General features: G+C 61.1%; 1 protein-coding gene across 2 annotated transcripts; it reads left to right on the forward strand.

Annotated features, from left to right (window-relative positions):
* The first annotated feature begins 1,208 nt into the window (after positions 1 to 1,208).
* NPEPL1 (aminopeptidase like 1) lies at positions 1,209 to 17,096 on the forward strand. Of its 2 annotated transcripts, none has more exons than XM_090286606.1 (12): positions 1,209 to 1,416; positions 1,987 to 2,172; positions 2,664 to 2,831; positions 5,773 to 5,862; positions 6,326 to 6,407; positions 8,012 to 8,154; positions 13,507 to 13,584; positions 14,458 to 14,558; positions 15,190 to 15,313; positions 15,662 to 15,794; positions 16,251 to 16,361; positions 16,852 to 16,919. In XM_090286606.1, exons 1-12 carry the CDS (start codon positions 1,267 to 1,269, stop codon positions 16,854 to 16,856), a joined length of 1,371 nt encoding a protein of 456 aa, XP_090142732.1. In that variant the 5' UTR covers positions 1,209 to 1,266; the 3' UTR covers positions 16,857 to 16,919. The 2 variants fall into 2 exon arrangements, with proteins under 2 accessions (XP_090142732.1, XP_090142731.1); XM_090286605.1 differs by having other exon boundaries at positions 1,211 to 1,416; positions 15,618 to 15,794; positions 16,852 to 17,096.
* The last annotated feature ends 3,642 nt before the right edge of the window (positions 17,097 to 20,738 follow it).

The raw sequence follows: 20,738 nt of genomic DNA on the forward strand, positions 1-20,738 counted from the left end.
CAAGCGTGGCCTGTGGCCGGGTCCCAAGCCAGGCGGGGGTGGGGGCCCGGGGGCTGAGCTGGGAGAGGGGCTGGAAGCCGCATGCCCCACTAGGGAGCTGGCTTCGGTACTTGTCACGGTTGATTGTAAAGAGGAACTCAGTAAGAGGAGGTGACAGAGAGGGGTGTCAACCAAAGGCCCATGAATATCCAGCCATGGGCAGGAGAGGGCAACTTTTATTTTTAAATGACTGTTGGGTACAATTTCCACAGTTGGGTCACCAGTCCCTGAAATTTGTATCTGAGCCACAGAGGAAACCAGGACCCTCCCCGGCGTCACACCCGCCATCTACCAGGTGCTCCCCCCTTCAATGACAGGTGACTCAGGCACTGTCTTGTAAACCATCCACTGACTCCCCCTTTCTTCCGCCCCCTCCTTTCCCCCCAAGCAGGTGGGAGGCTGACCAGTCCTGCAGAGGGCTGTGCTGGGGGAGTGTCCCCCACTCAACAATTTATAATTGGCCATCCCAGAAACCGCAGCCTGGGTGGAAGCCCTCCTCCCTGACAGCCCTGTCACATCCAGGACAGGGGCTGGCACATAGCAGGGGTCTGAGCAATGCCGAGAAGCCCATTAAGTGAGTTGGAAGAGACTTGACGTTACCCAGCATGCTAGCCAGTGGGGCCCTCTTACAACTGCGAGCTGGCCCGGATCCAAAGTCACTATGCCAGTCCACACCGGCCGCGGGCAGGTGTGGTCAGGGCAGGGGGGCCGCGCAGAGACCGCGGGGGGCCTGCCTCACCCCGGGGGCTGGGTCTGCGTCAGGCTCATGAGCGCTACAGCCGCGTGGAAACTGCCCAGGGGCCCTTGAGGTTGAGCCTGAGCCTGCCCAGGACCCGCTGGAGGTCAAGGGCACGGGGGTCGGCTGCCTGCTGGGGCCGTGGGCCAGGGCCCTTTGCCAGGGGGCCGTCCGGAGTGCCGCGCTTCCTCCTTCCGAGGGCAGGACCTACTTGGGGGCCTGCCCGGGGTTGGGGCCCGCTCGAGAGGAGGCCTGCGGGTCGCCGCCCGCCCGGAGATCGGGGCCAGGAGTTTGGGGCCTGCGCGGAGCCCGGGCCCGGCCCTGTGCGCCCGGCGCGGCCCTGCCCTCCGCCCCTCGCCCCGGGCGGGCCCGGCACGTCTCGCGAGCGGCCCGGAGCGGCGGGGGAGGCGGGGCCGGACGGCCGGGCAGGGCCGGGGCGGTGCCGAGGCCGGGCCGGAGCGGGAGCCCGGGTGGGGCGCGGGCCAGGGAAGATGGCGAACGTGGGGCTGCAGTTCCAGGCGAGCGCCGGGGACGCGGACCCGCAGAACCGGCCGCTGCTGCTGCTCGGCCGGCTGCCCCACCTGCACCGCGTGCCCTGGAGCCACATCCGCGGGAAGCTGCAGCCCCGGGTCACCGAGGAGGTGAGCGGGCCGCGCCGCCGCCCTGCGCGCCCTGCCGGCCGGCGGGGGACGGGCGCGGTCGGGCTGCGGGAGGCGCGGAGGCCCGCCCGGCCCGCGCCCGCGCCCCCCGCCCGCCGCCCGCCCGTGCGCCGCAGCCGCCGCCGCCTCCAGGGCGCGCAGGGCCAGGCCGGCCTCCAGGCCCGGGCCGCCACCTCGACAAGACCAGTCCGCGCACACGGGCCGCCTCGAAGGAACTGCCTCCTTCCAGACCCCGTGGCTGTGCCCACTTGCCCCCACTTCCAGTGGCACCTCGTGGGGTACCCCCAGCGCTGGTTCCTTGCGTTCGAAACAGAGCAGCCCCCAAACCAGCCTTTGAATTCTCACTGCTCGGCCCCATGGGGTGCAGTTGTGCCAGGAGACACATACACTGAGCTCTAGGGACAGGCCACACGCCTCCATTGTGGACGGCAGGAGCTTTGGGGACGCTGCACACGTGCGCCTTAGCCTTGCAAGCCCCGACTCGCCTTGCCGGGCCACCTGTCACGTGGACTGAAGCCTTGTGTCTGTCTTTGTCTCTCCCCTTCCACCCAGCTCTGGCAGGCCGCTCTAAGCACACTCAACCCCAACCCCACGGACAGCTGTCCCCTCTACCTGAACTATGCCACTGTGGCCGCCCTGCCCTCCCGGGTGAGCCGGCACAACAGCCCCTCCGCCGCCCACTTCGTCACCCGGCTTGTGCGGACCTGCCTGCCGCCGGGAGCTCATCGGTGCATTGTGGTGAGTGCTGCAGAGACAAGCTGGCTGCTCTCAGCAGGGAGCACGTGTCCCTTGTGCAGGCCCGGGCCTGGCAGAGCACTCTGGCCCACGGTAGCTCAGAGGCTGCCGCAGCCCCAACATTGTCGCCCACCCCGGCCTTACAGACAGGGCATCTGAGGTCAGAGACGCGAAGCCACTTCCCCCAGATCAGTTTTGTAGACAAATCTGAGACTCAGACCCAGACAAGGGTCTCCCATCGGTCCCTTCATGTCCTGCTCTCCTGTCTTGGAAGGCCATAGATGGCATCTGGTGGCTGAGGTTTTGTTTCTCAGGTAGCAAGGCAGTGAGTGGTTTAGGGCAAGGCTTGGGGTAATAGCATGGTTGGAGCTCCTGTGTCCAGACTGTGTGTGTGGGGTGGCCTCTGACCCAGCGGCGGGCCCCGGCCCCTCCTGATGACAGCTCCCTGGGTCCTGTCCCCTCCAGCCCTCAGCCCAGCCCTCTCTGTGCTGCAGATGGTCTGCGAGCGGTCTGACGTCTTCGCCTCCGCCTGTGCATTGGCCCGAGCCTTCCCGCTGTTCACTCACCGCTCAGGCGCGGCGCGGCGCGCAGAGAAGACGGTCACTGTGGAGTTTTTCCTGGTGGGACAAGACAACGGGCCAATGGAAGTGTCCACTTTGCAAGTGGGTGTCTGGACGTTCAGATAGTGTGCCTGGGCCGCAGGGAGGGGTGTCTGGGGAGCGCACTGTCCCTCCGTGGGGAGCATGGGAAGGCTGCTGCAATCCCTGAGATGTCCCCAGGTGCCTTGGCAAACGGCTGCAGGTACCTTTCCTCGGGCTGGGCTTTGTTTTCAGGAGGCGGTCCTGTTCAGCCAGTGTTTATTGAGCACCTAAGCATGCTGGGTGCTTTCGTGTTAATAACCCTGTGCACATGTATCTCACGCCCTTCTTTATGGTGGGCTTGTACACGGGCTATTTCACTGGGTCCTCAGAATAATCCTTCTGGGGTCAGGCAAGGCTGGAAGTGACTTCCAGCTCGTGTGGCTGAATGCGAGGCTCTGTCCCCTGTGCTGTGACTGCCCCAGATCTCGCCCTCCCCACCTCCTGCCCCCCCTCTAGCAGCCAGACCCAGGTTGCCCTTTCTCCCACCTCACCCTTCTGCCTTGGGAACGCCGTCACTGTCACCTCCGGAACTCCTGGAGGGCAGGGACCTGCTCTGATGCGTGATTTTCCCAGCACTTGGCCCGGTGCCCCCACCCACGCCCACTGCTCTGGGTCACTGCAGAAGTCCCTCCACTGGCCCCGCTGCCTCCGTTGCCTTAGGAAGGCAAAGCTGGTCATGTGATAGCTGGGATCTCCCGAGTGCCTGCCAGGGATCTGACCCTGCTCCGAGCACATGTGTGCACCCTCGAGTCAGGTCGCTGAATTGTCATGCCAGCTCTCTGAAGGGGTCCTATTATCATTCCCATTTTGGAATTGAGTAAACTGAGGCTTAGAGACACGCCGTGACTTTCCGGGGCCATGCCAGCAAGGGGCAGAGTCGGGTCTTCACTGCAGCCGTTGTCTGTCTTGAATTGTGAGCGCAGGAGGTACTGACCCCCTGTGTGGCCTTTTGCTCACTTATGGGGACCTCTTCAACCCCCATCCAGATCCTGGTCCCCTCCAGATCCCCATGGCCTCTCACACCCTCCTCCCCTCTAACATTGAATGGAATGGTATGTTGTGGTCTTTGCTGCCCTTGCGTCCCGTGGACATCTTTGGGTTCTGAGTCTAGCATGGAGCCTGTCTGGCACACAGTAGGCGTGACATCTTTGGCTTCTCAGTCTAGCATGGAGCCTGCTTGGCACACAGTAGGCGCTTGCATGAGCACGGATGGAATGAATGAATGAACAACCCTATTTTTGTGGTGAGGACACTGAGGCGTGACAAGGTGCAAACCCTTCCCCAAGGCCACGTGGCTCTGAGGTGGCCACGTGCTGGGGTCCTGGGAGCCTCCTCTGGCTCCCCATGTGTGCTCTCTGCTCTTGAACCTGCGCCAGCTGCGTGGGGGAGCTTGCTCACTGGAGGTCTGCGCAGCGGGCGCCTGGCCTTCCTCGAAACAAGTCTCGGGACATTGACACACTTCCCAGACAGTGGCCATAGGCTGCGTAGAGATATGAGCAGCGGATCTTTGGGACGCCCACAGGTGGGGACCCTTGCCCTCCCAGGGGTGAGTCCGCTGGCAAGTGGTGGAACCCCACTGCCTCATGTCACGTCTGAGCTGTCCAGTCCTGTGTCCCTGCCTTTGGGGCCTTGGGGTGTAATTCCCTTGGGACAGGCAGAGCTCTCGCTGCTACTGGACAGGGCTGGGGGGTGGCAGGGTGGGCCCAGAGCCTGCCCTCCCTGACACCATGGGGGCTGAAAACACACCGATGAGCCTGGTGCTGTCTGCACCTCCACTGAACCCGCGCGGCTTTTCCCTTTAATATCACCGCCTGTGTGGAGCTTGGGGGCGTGGGAGGGAGGCAGATCACGCGGGGGCAGAGACAGAGGAGAAGGCAGAGGACTTCCGGGTCAGCGCCGGAGCAGAAGTGAGATGGAAGATCTTACAGAAAGGCCGGGAGGCGGCCAGTTTCTGGGATGGGCGCGCTGGTGTGCGCGTGCCCCTGTCTGAGAGCCCGCGGTGGCCGCGGTCTGGTCCCGCTCCCTTCCGGCTGCTGGGGGCGGGCGGAGGGGGGGCTGCGCAGGCAGGTCTGCCTGTTTCTGTCCTGGCTCCTGTGCCCGGAGCAGACGGCCATCCGGTGGCCGGGAAAACAAGGGTGGGCAAGGGTCGTCCCCCCACTCCCAAGGGGGTCAGGTCAGAGAAATGCCCCTGGAGCGTCAGCGGGCCAGAGGCTGCGGCCACAGAGTGCTTTACCCCTCGGGGGCATCCAGAGAAGCTCCCAGAGGCTGTGGGCCTGTGGAAGGTGCCCGCAGGATGGCCGGGGTCTCCGTGAGAAGAGAAGGGGGGTGGGATTGGGCAGCTCTGAGGCTGGGGTGGCTTCTGGAGGGCCCCTCCGTGGCTTTCAGGTGGCTGCCGCCTCCTCGCTGTGTCCCCACAGGGCAGAGAGGGAGGGTGCCCTGGCCTTTCCTTGTAGGGACACTAATCCCCTCATGGGGCCCCACCCTCGTGACCTCCTGAAGGCCCCTGGTACCACCGCCGTGGGGTTGGGGCTTCCCTGCACGGGGCTGGGGCCCAGACGTGCCCGTGACGGAGGGCAGCGTCCACCCTGGGAGGCGGTGGGGCTGGCAGAGGCCGCAGGTAGGAATGCCCTGGGCACGTTCGGGGCCGAGCACGAGGGTCGCCGGCTGCCGCGAGGAGGCAGAGCAGGACCGGAGGCTTGGAGGGGAAGGTGGGCCTGCCCGTGCCAGGCCAGGCGCGAACCTCCCACAGATCCTGGGGGTCGGGAGCCAGGGCGTGCGAGCAGGCGCGCCACTCCTGCTTCTCCCTCCACCTGCCCCTTGCTGTCCTGTCGGCGGCCCCGCAGCCTCCCCCGGGGGACGCGTGCCTCTGACGCCTCTCAGTCCCCAGGGGAATGGACAAAAAGGGACAGCCCCCTTCCACCTAGTCCCAGGGCTCCCGTGACCGCCCGTGGTTTTCTCCTAGTGCTTGACAAACGCCACGGACAGCGTCCGGCTGGCAGCCCGCATCGTGGACACACCCTGCAACGAGATGAACACAGACACCTTCCTTGAGGTTCGTAACCCCAGGGGTCGCGCCGGGGGCGGGACCAGGATGGGGTGGGTGTTGAGAGACCCCGGGGAGGGTCTGAGGAAAGCTGGGGGCCAGAGAGGGACAGTATTCACAGTCTCTGCACTTGGCCTGGGAAGCCGGGGCCTGCTGCAGGCAAAGGCCACTGTCCACCCGCTCCAAGGGGCCCTCAGCCTCGGCCGAGGGCAGAGCAGGGACAGAGCTTCCCTCGAAGGCCCCTTTGCAGGACTCCAGCCATGAGCTGCTGGAAACCGCCGTGTTTGGAGGGCGAGCCTCGTCCCCAGGGTTTAATCACACTCAGAGCGAGAGAGTCAGCCGCTGGCCTCGGGGCCTGGCTCCGCCCCCACCGCACAGCCGCCAGCTGCCCCTTGGCCCGGGGCCCTGGCCCTGCCTCGAGTAGAGCTGTCTTCACGTGTCTTTCTCTTGTTTTTTCCACGAACACGTCCAGGAGATTAAGAAAGTTGGAGAAGAACTGGGGATCACCCCAACCGTCATCCGGGACGAGGAGCTGAAGACCAGAGGGTTTGGAGGTGGGTGGGGCAGGCCCTCGAGGGTCCTGGCCTCGGGGTGGGGGGCAGTCCCGGCACCTTGGCTGGCAGAGTGGCGTTGTCGCTGCTTCGCCCCGGGAGGAGCGGGCCTGTGTCCAACCCCCAGACCAGACCCTGGGAAGCACGCCGCTCTTGGGGAGAAGGGAGGCAGAGATTCAGGCTCTGACTCAGATGCTGGAAGCCGCGGGAGCCAGGTCCTCCCCTCAGCGCCCTCTCCAGCCTCCTCACGCGCTGCTGTCCTGGTCCTGGGGCCAACTCAGCAGGGCCTTTCTGTTCCTCGAATGCACATGGTCACGTCCACACCAGGACCTTGTACTGTGGCTCCCTCCATCCGGAGGCCGTGCCCCGGAGATACCTTCGGGGCAGACCCGTCATGCGCTGCCCTCCTCGGCTTCAAGCCACCTCCCCTGACAACCCGGCCCCTCCCCGCTCCCACTCCCCAGGCACTGGAGGGGCAGGGAGCCTAGGACCGGAGCTCTCAGACTGGCTGGGGACAGGTCACTGTACTAGTCCTCTGCGGCCACAGAACAAATAACGCCAGGAGGTGGCAGCTGAAAGGGACCCCAATTCATCATCTCACAGCTCTGTGGTGGGGAGTGGGCTGGGGTCAGCCCCAGGCTGCCCTCCTCTGAAAGCTGGAGTGCAAGGCCCAGTGGGCCTCGGGGGCTCGCACATGGCCTTGTCCCGTGGGCCTCTCCTGAGCCGCTCCCAGCGTGGCAGCTGCTCCCCTCGGGGCTGGTGTCGGAGTCAGAGAGCGAGAAGGAGCGAGCAAGCAAGATTCAGGCAAGGTCTCTGTAACCTCACCTCCCGGGGGTGTCTCATCACCTCTGCCGTCTGCAGCAGTGAGGCACGAGGTCCTGCCCACGCTGGGTGGGGGGGGGGGGTCAGGAGCACCCTGGGGCAGGGGCCCCGGGGGGCCACCTCAGAGACCTGCCCGTGGCAGGTGAGCCAATGACACGTGGAGGGAGAGGCCAGGGGGAGCTTCACAGAGGAGGCGTCCTTTGCAGCGGGTCTTGCAGGGTGAGGAGGAGTGTGTCAGGCAGCCCTTGTTGGCTCTTGTCCTAGTTGCTGGCATTGCTCTATTCCATGGTTGGGGGGCCCAAGGCGTGGACTCTGCCCACGGCAGGCCATGGCTTTCTTGAGAAGATGGGGCGTAAGCTGAACGGCGAGGCAGTGGTTGGAGTGATCTTGGAAAGGGTGGTGCCGTGTTCTGAGAGCGCGGAGGGTTCGTGGAAGGGAGGACGGGCGTGGGCTGGAGTGACCTCGGCACGCCGTCCAAAAATCACTTCATTCTGCAACCCTGTGCATTTCTTCCTGGGAACGACACGATATTGTTTTCTCAGCGGGTTTTCTGGCGCCCGGCAACACTTCGCCTAGAATCCGATTGCAGTCCAGAGCTTTGGAACCGATTTGCATTCCTCAGCCCCCACGGGCCAGGGAGCGGGAGAGAGGGCAGGGAGAGGGCTTGGAGGCCCCACTCTCCAGGAGAAAGGTCTCAGAAGCAGAGGACGTTTCCGGGGGGCTGTGGGGAGTCCTGAGTTCAGTTCAGCCTGAGGCTAACCGACCCCTCCCTGTGCTTCCCGCAGGAATCTATGGTGTTGGCAAAGCTGCCCTCCACCCCCCAGCTCTGGCCGTCCTCAGCCACACCCCGGATGGAGCCACGCAGACCATTGCCTGGGTGGGCAAAGGGATCGTCTATGACACGGGGGGTCTCAGCATCAAAGGGAAGGTGAGATGCTGGGCTGGTGCTCAGGTGGGCCCAAGAGCGGAGGAGGATCTAGGCGGTCTCCTGGCTCTCAGGTGTTAGAGGCAGGTGGCCAGGTTCTGAGGACTCGGAGTGGGTGCGCGTCTCGGGAGCTGGGCTCAGCAGGAGACTCGGTGGGTGTAGAGAACCCCGTTTCTCTTCTGAGAGGGACACAGTCACGTGCTCACACTGCAAACAGGAGTCTAGAAGCCAAAAATCTGGATAGAATCCAGAAAAAAAGCTGCAGAAATGATTCAAGGGCAGGAAAGCAGGACTCGGGAAGGCGGCGTTGAAGGGACCAGGTGTCTCTGTGTGACGTTGAGAAGGGCCCGGGTGCCACCCACCATCTCCATGTCTGGCCCAGGTTTTCCGGGACAGAATGCACAGACAGCTAAAGTGGGGGGATTTGTACCTGGAGGCAAGCTGCCAGGGAGTGTGGCTGAGGCTGGTCTCAGCCTTCACTCCCATGAGGGACCTTTGACATCCCTTGTCTCGGAAGGACAGGTACTTAACGAATGCCCGTCTGTGCCTGAGTTGGTCCACCTCTCAGTGGCCTCCCCTCCTCTGTACTCAGCACACTTGGGGCCTGCTGGGCACAGGAGCTCCAATGGTACCAGGAACATTGGGGACCAGACACCTTCATCTACCCGCACACACGCACACACACACACACACACACACACACCCCGCACACACACACACACACACACACACACCGCGCACACACACACACACACACACCACACACACACACACACACACCGCACACACCGCACACACACACACACACCACACACACACACACACACACACCGCGCGCGCGCACACACACACACACACACACACACGTGCACCAGGCCTGGGTTGGGGTCTAAGTGACAAAGACTGGGGGGGCGAGCAGGGACTTGGAAGGGGCAGACACGTGAAATTTATGCCTAAGGATATCTGAAAGGAAGAGAACCGACCGTCCCCAGGAGAAAGCTTTAGAAGGGAGAGGACAGGCTGAGCTCATGCAGAGAGCAGGCCCCGAGTGCTGGCTGCCGCGTGGCCCACAGATGTGTACTATTGGCCCAGATGGTGCATTTTTTAAAATTTATTGATTTGAGAGAGAGAGAGGAAGGAAGGGAGAGAGAGAGAGAGGGGAGAAACATCAACTTGTTGTTCCACTTATTTATGCATTCACTGGTTGATTCTTGTATGTGCCCTGACCGGGGATCAAACCTGCAACCTCGGAGTATTGGAATGACGGCCTAACCACCTGAGCTACCCGGCCAGGGCCCAAATGGTGTTTTAAAGTTTGAGTTAGTTACCACCTTTTAAAAAGAGGGAGAATTCTCTCCGAAAGGCTGGATGTCCGACCTTTCGTAAGCTCAGAAAATCTGGCCGTGCTGGTCCTGCCTTCCCCCCTGGCGACATTTGGTGGAGCTCAGGGGCGGCTGCCCCCGTGGACACAGCCTCCACCCTGCGGTTTGCCGTGGGCCCTGCCACTCCCTGTCACCTCTCTGACATCAAACCCCAATGTCAGTTGCTACTCAGGGTAGACACTGTGCTGCTGTTTTTTGCACTTCTAGCCTGTCTAGTGTATTTTATGCCTGCAGGGGATGATCTGGGTTTTGTTTTTTTGTTTTTATTGTTTTTAAACATTCTTCCTCCCTCTCTGAACAACAAAATTATTTTCAGGATTAGTCAGGAAGTGAAACTAATTATAATAAAGGTTAAAAACAAAAAAACCACTGATAGTGAATTAACCAACAATGAATTCTCTTTGATTGAGTTCTGTACCGATTTTCATGCCAGAAAAAAACTTAGAATAAATATTAGAATACAAATGAAGAAAACAGTAATGGATTAACACCGTTAAGTAGCATTAATGTAATTATCTTAATGGAAAAAACTGATGTCTCCATATCGGTTGTGGGAGCGGAAATTAGCCTGAGTTTCTGTTTTCGAGCCTTGCCACCTGCAGACTTGTCAATCACAGCCAGAATTGATCTTCACATCTTTATATTCACTAGATAGAAAGGGGTCCCAGATTTGTCAGTCTGTCGTTACTCATGGCTGATAAAAACATTGTTCATTTTAATTTTGAGGAGTTTCTATGACCCGAAGCAACCAAAACACAAATACTCAGGAACAGTCTTCAGCCTAAGGATCGCTTGGTAGGAACTGCTAAGAATCCCATTTCCCAAGGAACTCCAGAAACCGCGATCCTGTCCACGTGTTCGGTTCTCTGAGGTTCTCTGAGGTTGATTCTAGTGGCCTTCAAACGTCTGTGGGGTACAAACGTTTTAGATGCAACTGCAGGTGTTCACATAGATTGAGAGAAGCAAAGAGACCTGAGCACACAGCGCCCTTGGGTTTCCTTGGTGTCCACCGTGTGAAGGCAGGAGCGTATGACATTGCTGGCCCCGCGCATGCCGTTCTGCCAAGGCCAGCCCGCAGCGTCCCAACATCAGGGACCATCCCCAGCCTGGAGGCACATCGCTGAGGCGATGTGCGTGTGGGGCCAGCTGTGAAGCTGGCAGTTATTACCATCCATTAGAATAATGTTTCTAAAAGGATAAGTAATTAAAATAGGCAATTTGAAGCTTTTATTTATATGATTAGGACTCACTTCAACCAACAACAGGTTTTTTCGGGAGGAATAATTTACCACAGATGACAACAGGCAGACAGACTTCTAGTCAGTTTATTGCTGCTTTTAAATTCTCCCCAGATAACGAGTCCCCTCTAGGTCCCCTGGGGCTGGTCACCCCCTCCCTCCCACCCTTGCCCTGGAGGCAGGTGAGAACTGGCTGGTAGAACTGTGGGCTTGTGTCTCCTGGGATCAGATGCTTGTTTTGGATGTTGGCTTGTTGGAGGATCAGTGAGAAGCTGGGCTTTCTGGGAGTTAGTCATTTTGTGGGTGACACCGGCCCCCAACTTAGTAGGAACAGTCACAGCTCCATTTTCAAAGGTTTCGAAGACGAATCAGGATCGGCAAGAACTAGCAGGGGTCAAATTTGTTAGTCTTAGAAGCCCTTACGCTCTTAAAAAACAGGGATCCACAGAGGTTTTGTGTAGAAGGGACATTTCAAAGATGTCGTTACTAATTCACTTAAAAATAGCAATATAAATCCAGTGCTGGCCTGCCTGTTAACAGAAATATGAAAATCACTATACTTTCCAAAGGGGGAAAACGTGAGTGAGAAGTGTGGCATCGTTTTACATGTGCCCAAACCTCTTCGGTGCCCACCTTCGTAGGGGGCAGCGGTGGCCGCAGACCCGCTTCTGCACTTAGTGTATCGGGCTGTGTTGTTTCAGTTGAAATGTAAAAGCAAAGGATGGCTCACTCCTTTTAAAGGCGGAAAAGGGAGAAGTATTTTGGCCCGCTTCACGGAGCCGAGAACACCCTTCTCTGCTATGGCACCAAACGCGACAAGCGAAGCAAAGTCAGCTCTGAGGCGGAACCGGCAGCGCTGAAGGTCATGCGGGTCCGGCTTGCACTTGGAGCGCATGACTTCGTCATGTTGTGCGTGGGCCATTGGGATGATGCCGTTCGCAGGGTTACGCAGACCTCGAGCTTGGCACGTTTCGTCATATAATATATATATTTTCAGTCACATTTGTTAATACCACTGCCCTTCTCATTTTAAAAAGTCATTGAAGTCATTGCGTTCGGAAGCTGGAGGCAGATAGAAGTTTTCCAAAAAATCTGAATTTTTTTTTTTTTTTGCCTAAAAGCTCAAATTTTACCCTTGGCAACAAATAACGATGGCCCTTTTCCTGGGAGGGAGAGAGAGGCCCCCTTTGTTCGATTTTGAGAAGATAGCTGCCAGATAGCCACCGTGTTGGAGCGGTTCGGTCCAGGAAGAAGGGGGCTGGGGAGAACGGGCCGGAGGGGCCGGGACGCAGGGCGGCTCCCGGCCGCGCTCTAAGCTGCCTTCCGTCGCCCGGCTCCCTTCCGTCCCGCGGAATAGTGGAAGCGCCTGTACTCAGGCCGAGATGTTTCTAAGTTAATCACTTTACTGCTTCCGCAAGGAGACGCAAGTGAACCTGGCCGTCCTTTACTTCCCCGGGGCGCCGAAAACAAGGCCGGGCACTGCCAGCCCAGCTCTGCGCGGTGCCGGCAGCCCGGTGCGCTGGGCAAGCACCGTCTTAGCGTCCCTGTGGGAATTGTTTCTTCTAATAAAGCAGGAATGGGTGCTGCGAGGCATACACATGGGTGGACCTACCATTGCCGGGTGGCTTTTGTCTGCCTGTGGTTGGGCAGCTGTGCTGTGACAGGGACACGGTTCCCAGGACCACCCTGAGCTGTTTTCTGTGGGACTTTTTGCAAGTACTTGGGTTCCAGACCCGAGGCCGTTTTTCCATTTAAACAATCCTGCGCTTCCTCGCACTTTAGGTCAACAGAGACGGCTTATTTTCAATAGTGCCAGCTGGGTCGTTTTCACTGGATCTAATTGTAAAAGCAGTTCCGTTTATATCTAAAAATAGTTTCCATTAAAACTCAAGGCTCATGTAGTCCGATAAAGGTTCAAAACATCCCTCGGTACATTTTGAACCCGAATCCTCGCCCGTGATGACCTGCTGTTCATTTAAAATGTGAGCTTGTCAATTAGCGTGGGGAGCCTAGGAAGTGTAAAACTCCGTGACCGCGCTCCGCGGGCTTACCGGAAATCACACTTACCTCTGTGGCAGGAGGGCGCCTGTTGTCCCCGGCAGCCTCTCCTGAGGCCCGTCTGCCCAGTGGGTGCCAGTGGGTGGTGGGCATGGTGGTCGGGCTGCCAGTGTCCTCGCCGGTGGGGGTGAGATTGGTGACGGGACACTGACATTTGTAGGGTTTGCATTAACCTGAGCGGATCGTTCAAGATAGTGACGTGGAGGAGCAAAGAGAGCCTAGAAGAAACGTGTCAGCGAGGCCAGGTGGTGACAGCTTTCAATGCCAGTGCAAGGAAGCAGGGCCCGTTCCCTGGGCAGCCGGTGACGGGGCCACACCCCAGCCTCCGAGCCATGGTGGCGGCGGCTGCGGCTCTGTGTGGCAGCCTGGCTGCTGGGAATACGGCAGCTCTGGAGGTGCCCCCTCCCGCCCCCCTCATTCTCTCCCTCCCCTGCCCTGCCTGGTGCAGTTCTGTTGGGTAGCTCCCAAAGCTGTGTCCATTAGGTCCCCTGGTCCCCAGCCGTTCCTTCCCATTGCTACTGAGGAGTTTCCTGGCTTTTCTTCTCTAGGTCCCACGGGCCTGGGGATCCCCTCGGGGGCGCTGGGGCGTCTGGGCAGGAGGGGACAGGGCAGGTGGGGCGCCGCTGCTGACCGGCCAGTGCCCACTCACGCCTCTCTTTCGTCTGTGCCGTCCCCAGACCACCATGCCAGGGATGAAGAGGGACTGCGGGGGCGCCGCCGCCATCCTGGGGGCCTTCAGAGCCGCCATCAAGCAGGTTAGTGGGGTCCCGCCTCTGCAGTCCTGGGGCAGGAAGGCGCCCTGGGCGTGCCCTCCGTGGCCTCCCCGTCGTTCCTCGGGGCTCTGCACCCATCAGAGGCCAGAAGCTCTGAAAATGGACAGAAGCAGGGATTCCAGGGCCGCCCCCTCCCTGCCTTGAGATTGTGGTCACTTGGGGCGGGGGGTGAGGTTGGGGGGTGTCCTTTGGAGCCCAAAGACCGTGTGCCATGAAGTGTTTATGCAGCAAAGGTGTTGTGTGCACTGACCATGCAGATGACACCTCCTTCACTGGCTCCTTCAGGCTGCTTCTGAGAGGCTCTGCCTTTCCTCTCACCAAGTCCAAGGCCGCCCCTCTCCACGGGGCCTGTCTGTCTGGCGTGGCTCCTGGGGGCAAACTTAAAGTATGAACGAAAGGTCTTGGCAGAGTTTCTCATGCCAGTCAGCAGTCCGGCCTGTTCCCTGAGAGAGAAGCAGGAATCCCAGGAGGAAGGGGGGTTGTGGGGTCCCCATGGGGCGGGGCTTCTAACAGGGCCAAGGAGCTTGCACCTCCGGAGCCAGGCCAGCTCTTGCTCCTGCCCAACTCAGCCGCGGGGGAAATGGGCCTTTCCAGGGTCCCTCTCAAGCAGAGCCACAAGCCAGAGGCTGTCCGTGAGCCCCGCAGGGGACGTGGCAGAAGGGGCACGAGTCATCTACTCTGGTCCCCTTGCTGGCTGGAGACTAACGGGGAGCGCGGCCGGCACTCAGTGAGGCCAGCGCGTGGCTCAGCACCGCACCCGGCTCCCGCTGCCTGCCCCCCGCCCCTGCGCCCCGCTGCCTCCTGAGAGCAGCGCCGCCAGGCTGGGACTGGAGCCTCTGCCCACATCCCCTCCAGGGTTTCAAGGACAACCTGCATGCCGTGTTCTGCTTGGCCGAGAACTCAGTGGGGCCGAACGCGACGCGGCCCGACGACATTCACCTGCTGTACTCGGGAAAGTAAGGCTACCCCTCGGGTCCCTGCGCGTCGGCCCGGCTCCCTCTGGGCGTGCAGGCCCCTCCTTCCCAGGCCAGGCTGGTGAGCTTGAGTCATGCCTCACGGGGGGCCAGATTTCACCCTGCTCCCTCCAGCCAGGGGCGAATCCTGCCGGAGGATGCCCTGTGACAGGTAGCCCTGGACCGCAGGCTGCTGGCTCCCGTGGCTGCCCGGGAAGGTGGCCAAGGCTCAAGAGCTGGGGATCCAGCCTGCCCTAGTGGAATAACACCCCCCCACACACACACACACAGGTGCATGTCCTCGGGGTTACCCTGAGCGGCACATCCTCCTCATGAACTCAGGGCTGGGCACTGTGTAAACATCGCCCACACGAACCTGTTCTTCCATCTTACAGATGAGGAAACCAAGGCGCAGGCTTGTCCCAGGTGTCAGCTGGGGAGTGATGGGGCAGGATTGGCCTGGTGGCCTTTGCTCTTGCCTCTGGCACCGCATGGCTACAGGGGACATGGGTGGCTCTGCCCCCCAGTGAGGTTACAGAGACAAGGGCTCTAGATGGGGTCCTTCCAGTTCCAAAGGGACTCCCTCCAAGTGCCCCAGGAGTGCCGCCCTGAGTGGGGTCTCTGCCACCCCCAGGACTGTAGAAATCAATAACACAGACGCCGAGGGCAGGCTGGTGCTGGCGGACGGTGTGTCCTACGCCTGCAAGGACCTGGGGGCCGACATCATCCTGGACATGGCCACGCTGACCGGGGCGCAGGTGGGAGTCTACGCCCACCTGGACTCCCGGGGGGGATGGCTGCTCTCACTTCCTCTTCCCCACCCGGGTCAGGGGCCAGGGAGCTTGTCCGAGGCACCCAGGGCGGGCGCAGGCCTCAGAGCCGTGGACCCAGGCTGAGACCCCGGGACAGGACGGGAGCCCCCCCCCCCTTTTGTCTGTCATTGGCTCTTGCCACCTCTCTTCCGGCTTCTTTGTTTCCTCTCCGCCCACTTGGCCTCGTGTGCTCCCCTCTCCTGGGGGCTCCGTCCACTTCTCACTGGTCTCCTGTGGGGCCACCTGCCAGGGCATCGCCACGGGCAAGTACCACGCCGCTGTGCTCACCAACAGCGCCGAGTGGGAGGCGGCCTGCGTGACGTCCGGGAGGAAGTGCGGGGACCTGGTGCACCCACTCGTCTACTGCCCGGAGCTGCACTTCAGCGAGTTCACCTCGGCCGTGGCCGACATGAAGAACTCCGTGGCGGTAGGTTCAGAGCAGCGCCTGAGCTGGGCGGAGCGGGGCGGGCAGGGCCCCACCCTCGGGGAGTCAGCGGCGCTATGGGCGAGGGTCCCCCATGAGGCCTCCACTCCGTGCTTTGTGGAGGGGGTGTCCCACTCACTGGGCTCCCTGCCTAGTGTCCGCCACGTCTGGTACTGGATTTCGTCCCCACCCAGGGTGTCTGTTGTCCCCTATCAGCCCCTTCGCTTGCTGCCCCCGTGCCCTGGGGTGAAGGCAGACCTTGGGGTCCCGGCTCCCTCTTAGCTGCCCCCCTGCACTGGCCCCTTTCCCAGACCCCTTCTTTCAGACACCGGGGGAGGCAGTGGCTGAGGGTGGCAGGGCAGGTCCAGGGGCATGAGAGTGTCCACAGCAGCCCTCACAGAAGCAGCCCTGACCCCGTTGCTGGGATGGAAAGGGTCACCATCTGTTCTGTCCCCCCAGGACCGGGACAACAGCCCCAGCTCCTGCGCCGGCCTCTTCATTGCCTCGCACATCGGCTTCGAGTGGCCTGGGGTCTGGGTCCACCTGGACATTGCCGCGCCTGTGCACGCCGTGAGTCCGGGGTCCCCGTGGGGGCCCCCCAGCCCCGTTAGGACACCTCCTCGGCTGGCCCGCCAGCCTGCTTCCCACCGTCCCCTCCCCACTGGCCCGGCTCGCACCCTCCCATGCATGTCCAGAGCCCCTCTGGGGCTCCAGAGCCGCAAGCTGAGCTCATCGGAAACACTGTGTGTTGAGGGTCCTGCTGCCCGTGGCCCAGCCTCCCGGCCAGCTGTGGTCCCTCCTGACCTCTGGCCTCCTCATCCCTGGGAACAGCGTGCTGCTGTGTGCGGTCCTTCCCCAGCCAGCCAGTCCTCGGCAAGGGGCCCGCGGGCCTGGGACTCACCCTTTCGCACTCCTTGGCCCCAGGTCTGGGAGGACAGCAGAGGGAAAGGGGGCTGGGTGTCTGTTCCCCAGTCCAGATCCCCTCCCGACCGAGGTGGGCTTGCTGAGGTCTGGGTCTGGCTTAACTAGCACAGGGTTTCCACGTGTCCTTTGCCCACAGGGTGAGCGAGCCACGGGCTTCGGTGTGGCCCTCCTCCTGGCGCTCTTCGGGCGAGCCTCCGAGGACCCTCTGCTGAACCTGGTGTCCCCGCTTGGCTGTGAGGCAGATGCCCAGGAGGGGGACATGGAGAGGGACTCCAAGAGGCGCAGACTTGTGTGAGGCTGGCCTCCCTCCTGGCCCAGTGACAGAGGGCTCTGCCTCACTTTGCACTAATTAATCTTAAGCAATTGGAAGATTATACCATATGATGGGCTTTGGTTTGTTTTTGTTTATAGTTGTCATGGTGATGGAAATGGCTTCTTCTGTCTTAGGAGGCAGCTTAGGGGTTGGTGGGGCCCTGGGGGAGGGGGCGGGGAGTGCTGGGGCTTCCTGTTTGAGTGGCCGGCAGGCCGCCCGCCAGCTTCTGCAAACCGGGCTCCCTCCTGGGGACTCTTTGTGACCTTGGGCCCCAGGACACATGGGCAGGCCCAATGCCTTTGGCCTGGTGGCCCTCAGGCCTCCTGCATCCCCCGGGTGCCTGAGGTGGGCGCCAGTGACCCCGTCTCCAGCCCCAGGCCCCACGTGCACCTATATTGCAGGAAGCCCAGGCCAGGGCTGCTGCCGTCTCCAGGCAGCGAACCCTCTGAAAGGGTTGAGATGACTTGCTCTGGGGATTCAGTTTTTCAGGGCGAGAGGTCTCTGCTCTGACCCCTTAGGATCCCCTGGTGGCTGAATTAAACGTGGCTGCACCTCACCCTGTCTTCGCCCCAGTCTCAGTCCTCCTCCCGCCCTGTTCTAGGGATCTGCCCCGAGGGCTACCGCCGCCCTCTCCCATGCGAGCATCAGGCTTTGAGAGCAGGGCTGCAGGGAGGGCTCTCCCCCACCCCCGCACATCGCGAGGCCGGGTGCTGTGCTGGGTCAGACACGTTCCTTGGCACTGAGGCGCGATCCTAGGGCTGAAGGGCAAGGCCCAGGCAGGATCCAGGGAGACCTTCGGCCGGGGCCTGGGTGAGGCAGGCCCCAGGGCCCCTGAGAGCCAGCTTCTCCGGAGTTTGGGTGAGAGTGCAGGCCGGGCCTCTGTCCCCTCGTGAGCTCCATCCCAGCAGCCGCCTGGGCCCAGAGGAGACCAGCCACGCAGGCCTCACCTGGCTCAGAGGTGGCTGCATACCTCTGTTGGGAACAGAGGGGTTGGAACGTGGCTGCAGGACACATGTCACTAGTCTGTGCCCTCCCTGGCCCCCTGACTACCTCACCCCTGCCCAAGTGTCCTCAGACTCTTAAGTTCCTTCCCCAGCCTTGGAAATCAAGGTGACTTTCTGGGCTTGCTCCCAAATAAATGTTTCTTAACAGCCTGCTGTGTGCACAGCCTTGCTTGGCCTGAAAGGCAGGCAGCGGCCCGAGCCCAGGGCCCCAGCTGGGAAAACCGTGGCCCAACACGTTCAGTAATAATAATCGGAGTCACAAGGCAGTCAGTGGGTAGTGGGCTCTGCGAGCCCAGGGCAGGCCCAGCCACGGCGGCCGGAAAGGCCAGGAGCCTTCATGGGTCATTAGCTCACTTAATGGCCTTGCAGTAGGCAGCTCTAGCCAGCCTCCCTCTGAGGTGCCCCAAAGGAGACAGAGGTTGCTGAGGTGGTCTAGTTCCTCCTCCAGGCAGCTGGCACTATCCGCTCGCCCCGCCAGGGGGCTGCAGGATGCAGGGTCAAGGAGCAGGACAGAACTGAGTCTCCCTTGTGCGGGTACAGAGGTGGCCTTAGGGCCAGGGACCCAGCTGGGGACCCGCTGCCGGCTCAGCCTGGCCAGCATGCCCGGCATCGGGACTGCAGGCAGGGGAGGAGGGGGCTGTCGGCCAAAGGCCTCGCTCTTCCCATGGCCAAAGGGCTTCAGGACCAGACGGCTGCTTCCTGTGGTCTTACTGGAGCCTGGCGACTGGGTCAGAGGTGGCCGGCTGTTGGGGGCTGTGGGCACAGATAGATGTCCTTGATCACGGTTTCCAGCAAGCCCTGCAGGACGATACCTGTGTAGACCCTGAGCACATGGTCCACGTTGAGGCTCGTCATGCATGAGAGAGTGGGCCGTGCAGAGGAAGTGCTCCCGAGTGAACTTGGCCACAACTGTCACCACCAACACGTAGAGCCCTACGTGACAGGGGAGGCAGGTGGGTGTCGGTACCCTGTCCCAGGAGAGGAGGCCGCAGCACTGCACTCGGCTGGGTGGGAGAGGGGGAGCAAATGGTGGCCATCAGGGCCTGCACAACGTCCTGCGGGTGGGTCTGGGATCCCAGCACCCACCTGGGGTCGGAGGGCACCTGGGAGCAGAGCATGGCACCCAGCAGCAGAGAACGAGGGACGAGAGAAGGGAAATGGCTCTTTTGGGAAAGGGTACCAGGGAGGAAGGAATTCTCGGCTTCCTGCTGGAGCTAATGGGTTCCTCCAGGGCTCGGGGAGCAGGTGCGAGAACGGGAGACCCCGCTCTCCCTCGCGTTAGAGAATGGAGCCGTGTAGGCTGTCGCTAGCAGCTTCTGTCCGTGAAGGTTTCCAGAGCTGGGGGACCAAAGGGGCTTCAGTTCTGGAGAGCAGGGGTGAGAAGGGGCCTGAAGGTTCGGAAGAGCCCAGGGGTGGGAGAGCCCTACCTGTACCCCTCCAGGAAACCCAGGCTCTGGAGGCTGACTTTGTCATTATAGACCGTCAGACTCCAGGTCCTGGCTCCAGCCCCTGCTCCGGTCACAGCCTGGCCACCACTCCTGGGCCACCCACCATTGGCCGCTGGGCTGGTAGCAGGGGTATCGGCAGGCCTCAGCTGCCGGAGTGGGACCGAGATGTTGCGGAAGGCCAGCCAGTCCACGTCCTGCAGCTAGTGGGAGTGGCTGTGTGAAAGGCAGGCAGTCGGCAGCCCCCTGGGGGAGGGGCTGCAGCTCCAGTCCCCAGCCCTGAGACAAAAACCCTGTCCCCAAAGGTTAGGTCTGCCTCAGGTCCTGGGGGCGGTCTGCAGGCCTGGAAGATACAGGGTCCCTCAAGGTGGCCGTGTCAGGCTGGTAGCCTCAGACACACGCTCAGAGAAAGGGTTGATTGTCACCTGGCCCTCAGGGGAACAAGGAGGCCACTGGGCTCTGGGAAAGGGCTGCCACCCTGGTCACTACCCTGTGAGAGGGAGGACTTCTCACTGCCACTCCCTGGCCCCTCAGGAGTACATCTGTGACCCCAGCAGCCCCCTCCCCCAACATGTGTTTGTTGAATATGATTTGGCTGCGTGATTCTCTGCCCAGAGCCTTCGTTCAGACTGTGTTCCCTGGTGAATTGATGTTCAGCATTTTTGTTTGTTTGTTTGTTCTTTAACAAAAGGTTGTTTTGGTTTGAGATTCAGCAAAAACATACGCTGCGTTCAGCCTCCTCCCCATTCAGGAGTCAGTAAATGAGTTGTTTTCCAGCTGCTCTGAGTCCTTGCCTCAGATGAGCCTCTGAAGAGATAATGCATTTAAAAGCCCTTGGAAAAGTACCAGGCCCCACGCACATTTGAGACGCTGTCATCATGTGCGTGGTGGCGGTGCAGCCCTGCACCCTGAGCCAGGCATGGAGAATGCTGGCCCGGATCGGGGCCCTTGCACACGTGGATAGGACTGGGGCTGTGTCCCTATCCTCCTGCTGCCAGCCAGGTTCCCCAAACCCAGGCCTGTCCTCCCTCTTGATGGTCCAGGAAGCACCATGTCTTCTTGGGCAGCACCATCCTGGGGGCCGGGGACACGGGTATCAGGGTAGGAGTAGCCCGAAGTGGCGCTCCCTCAAAGGGTGGAAAGGGTCCTCACCAACTTCCACCTGGTGGGCTGTTTTCGCTTCAGTCTCCACTGTGGTCCCGAGAGCTTTGGGCACCAGTCTAGGGAGCATTCTTCAGTCAATAAAACAAAGTAAAAAACA

The sequence above is a fragment of the Furipterus horrens genome, unplaced genomic scaffold, assembly GCF_987537825.1.
Source record: "Furipterus horrens unplaced genomic scaffold, mFurHor1.1.pri manual_scaffold_8, whole genome shotgun sequence".
Classification (NCBI taxonomy): Eukaryota; Metazoa; Chordata; class Mammalia; order Chiroptera; family Furipteridae; genus Furipterus; species Furipterus horrens.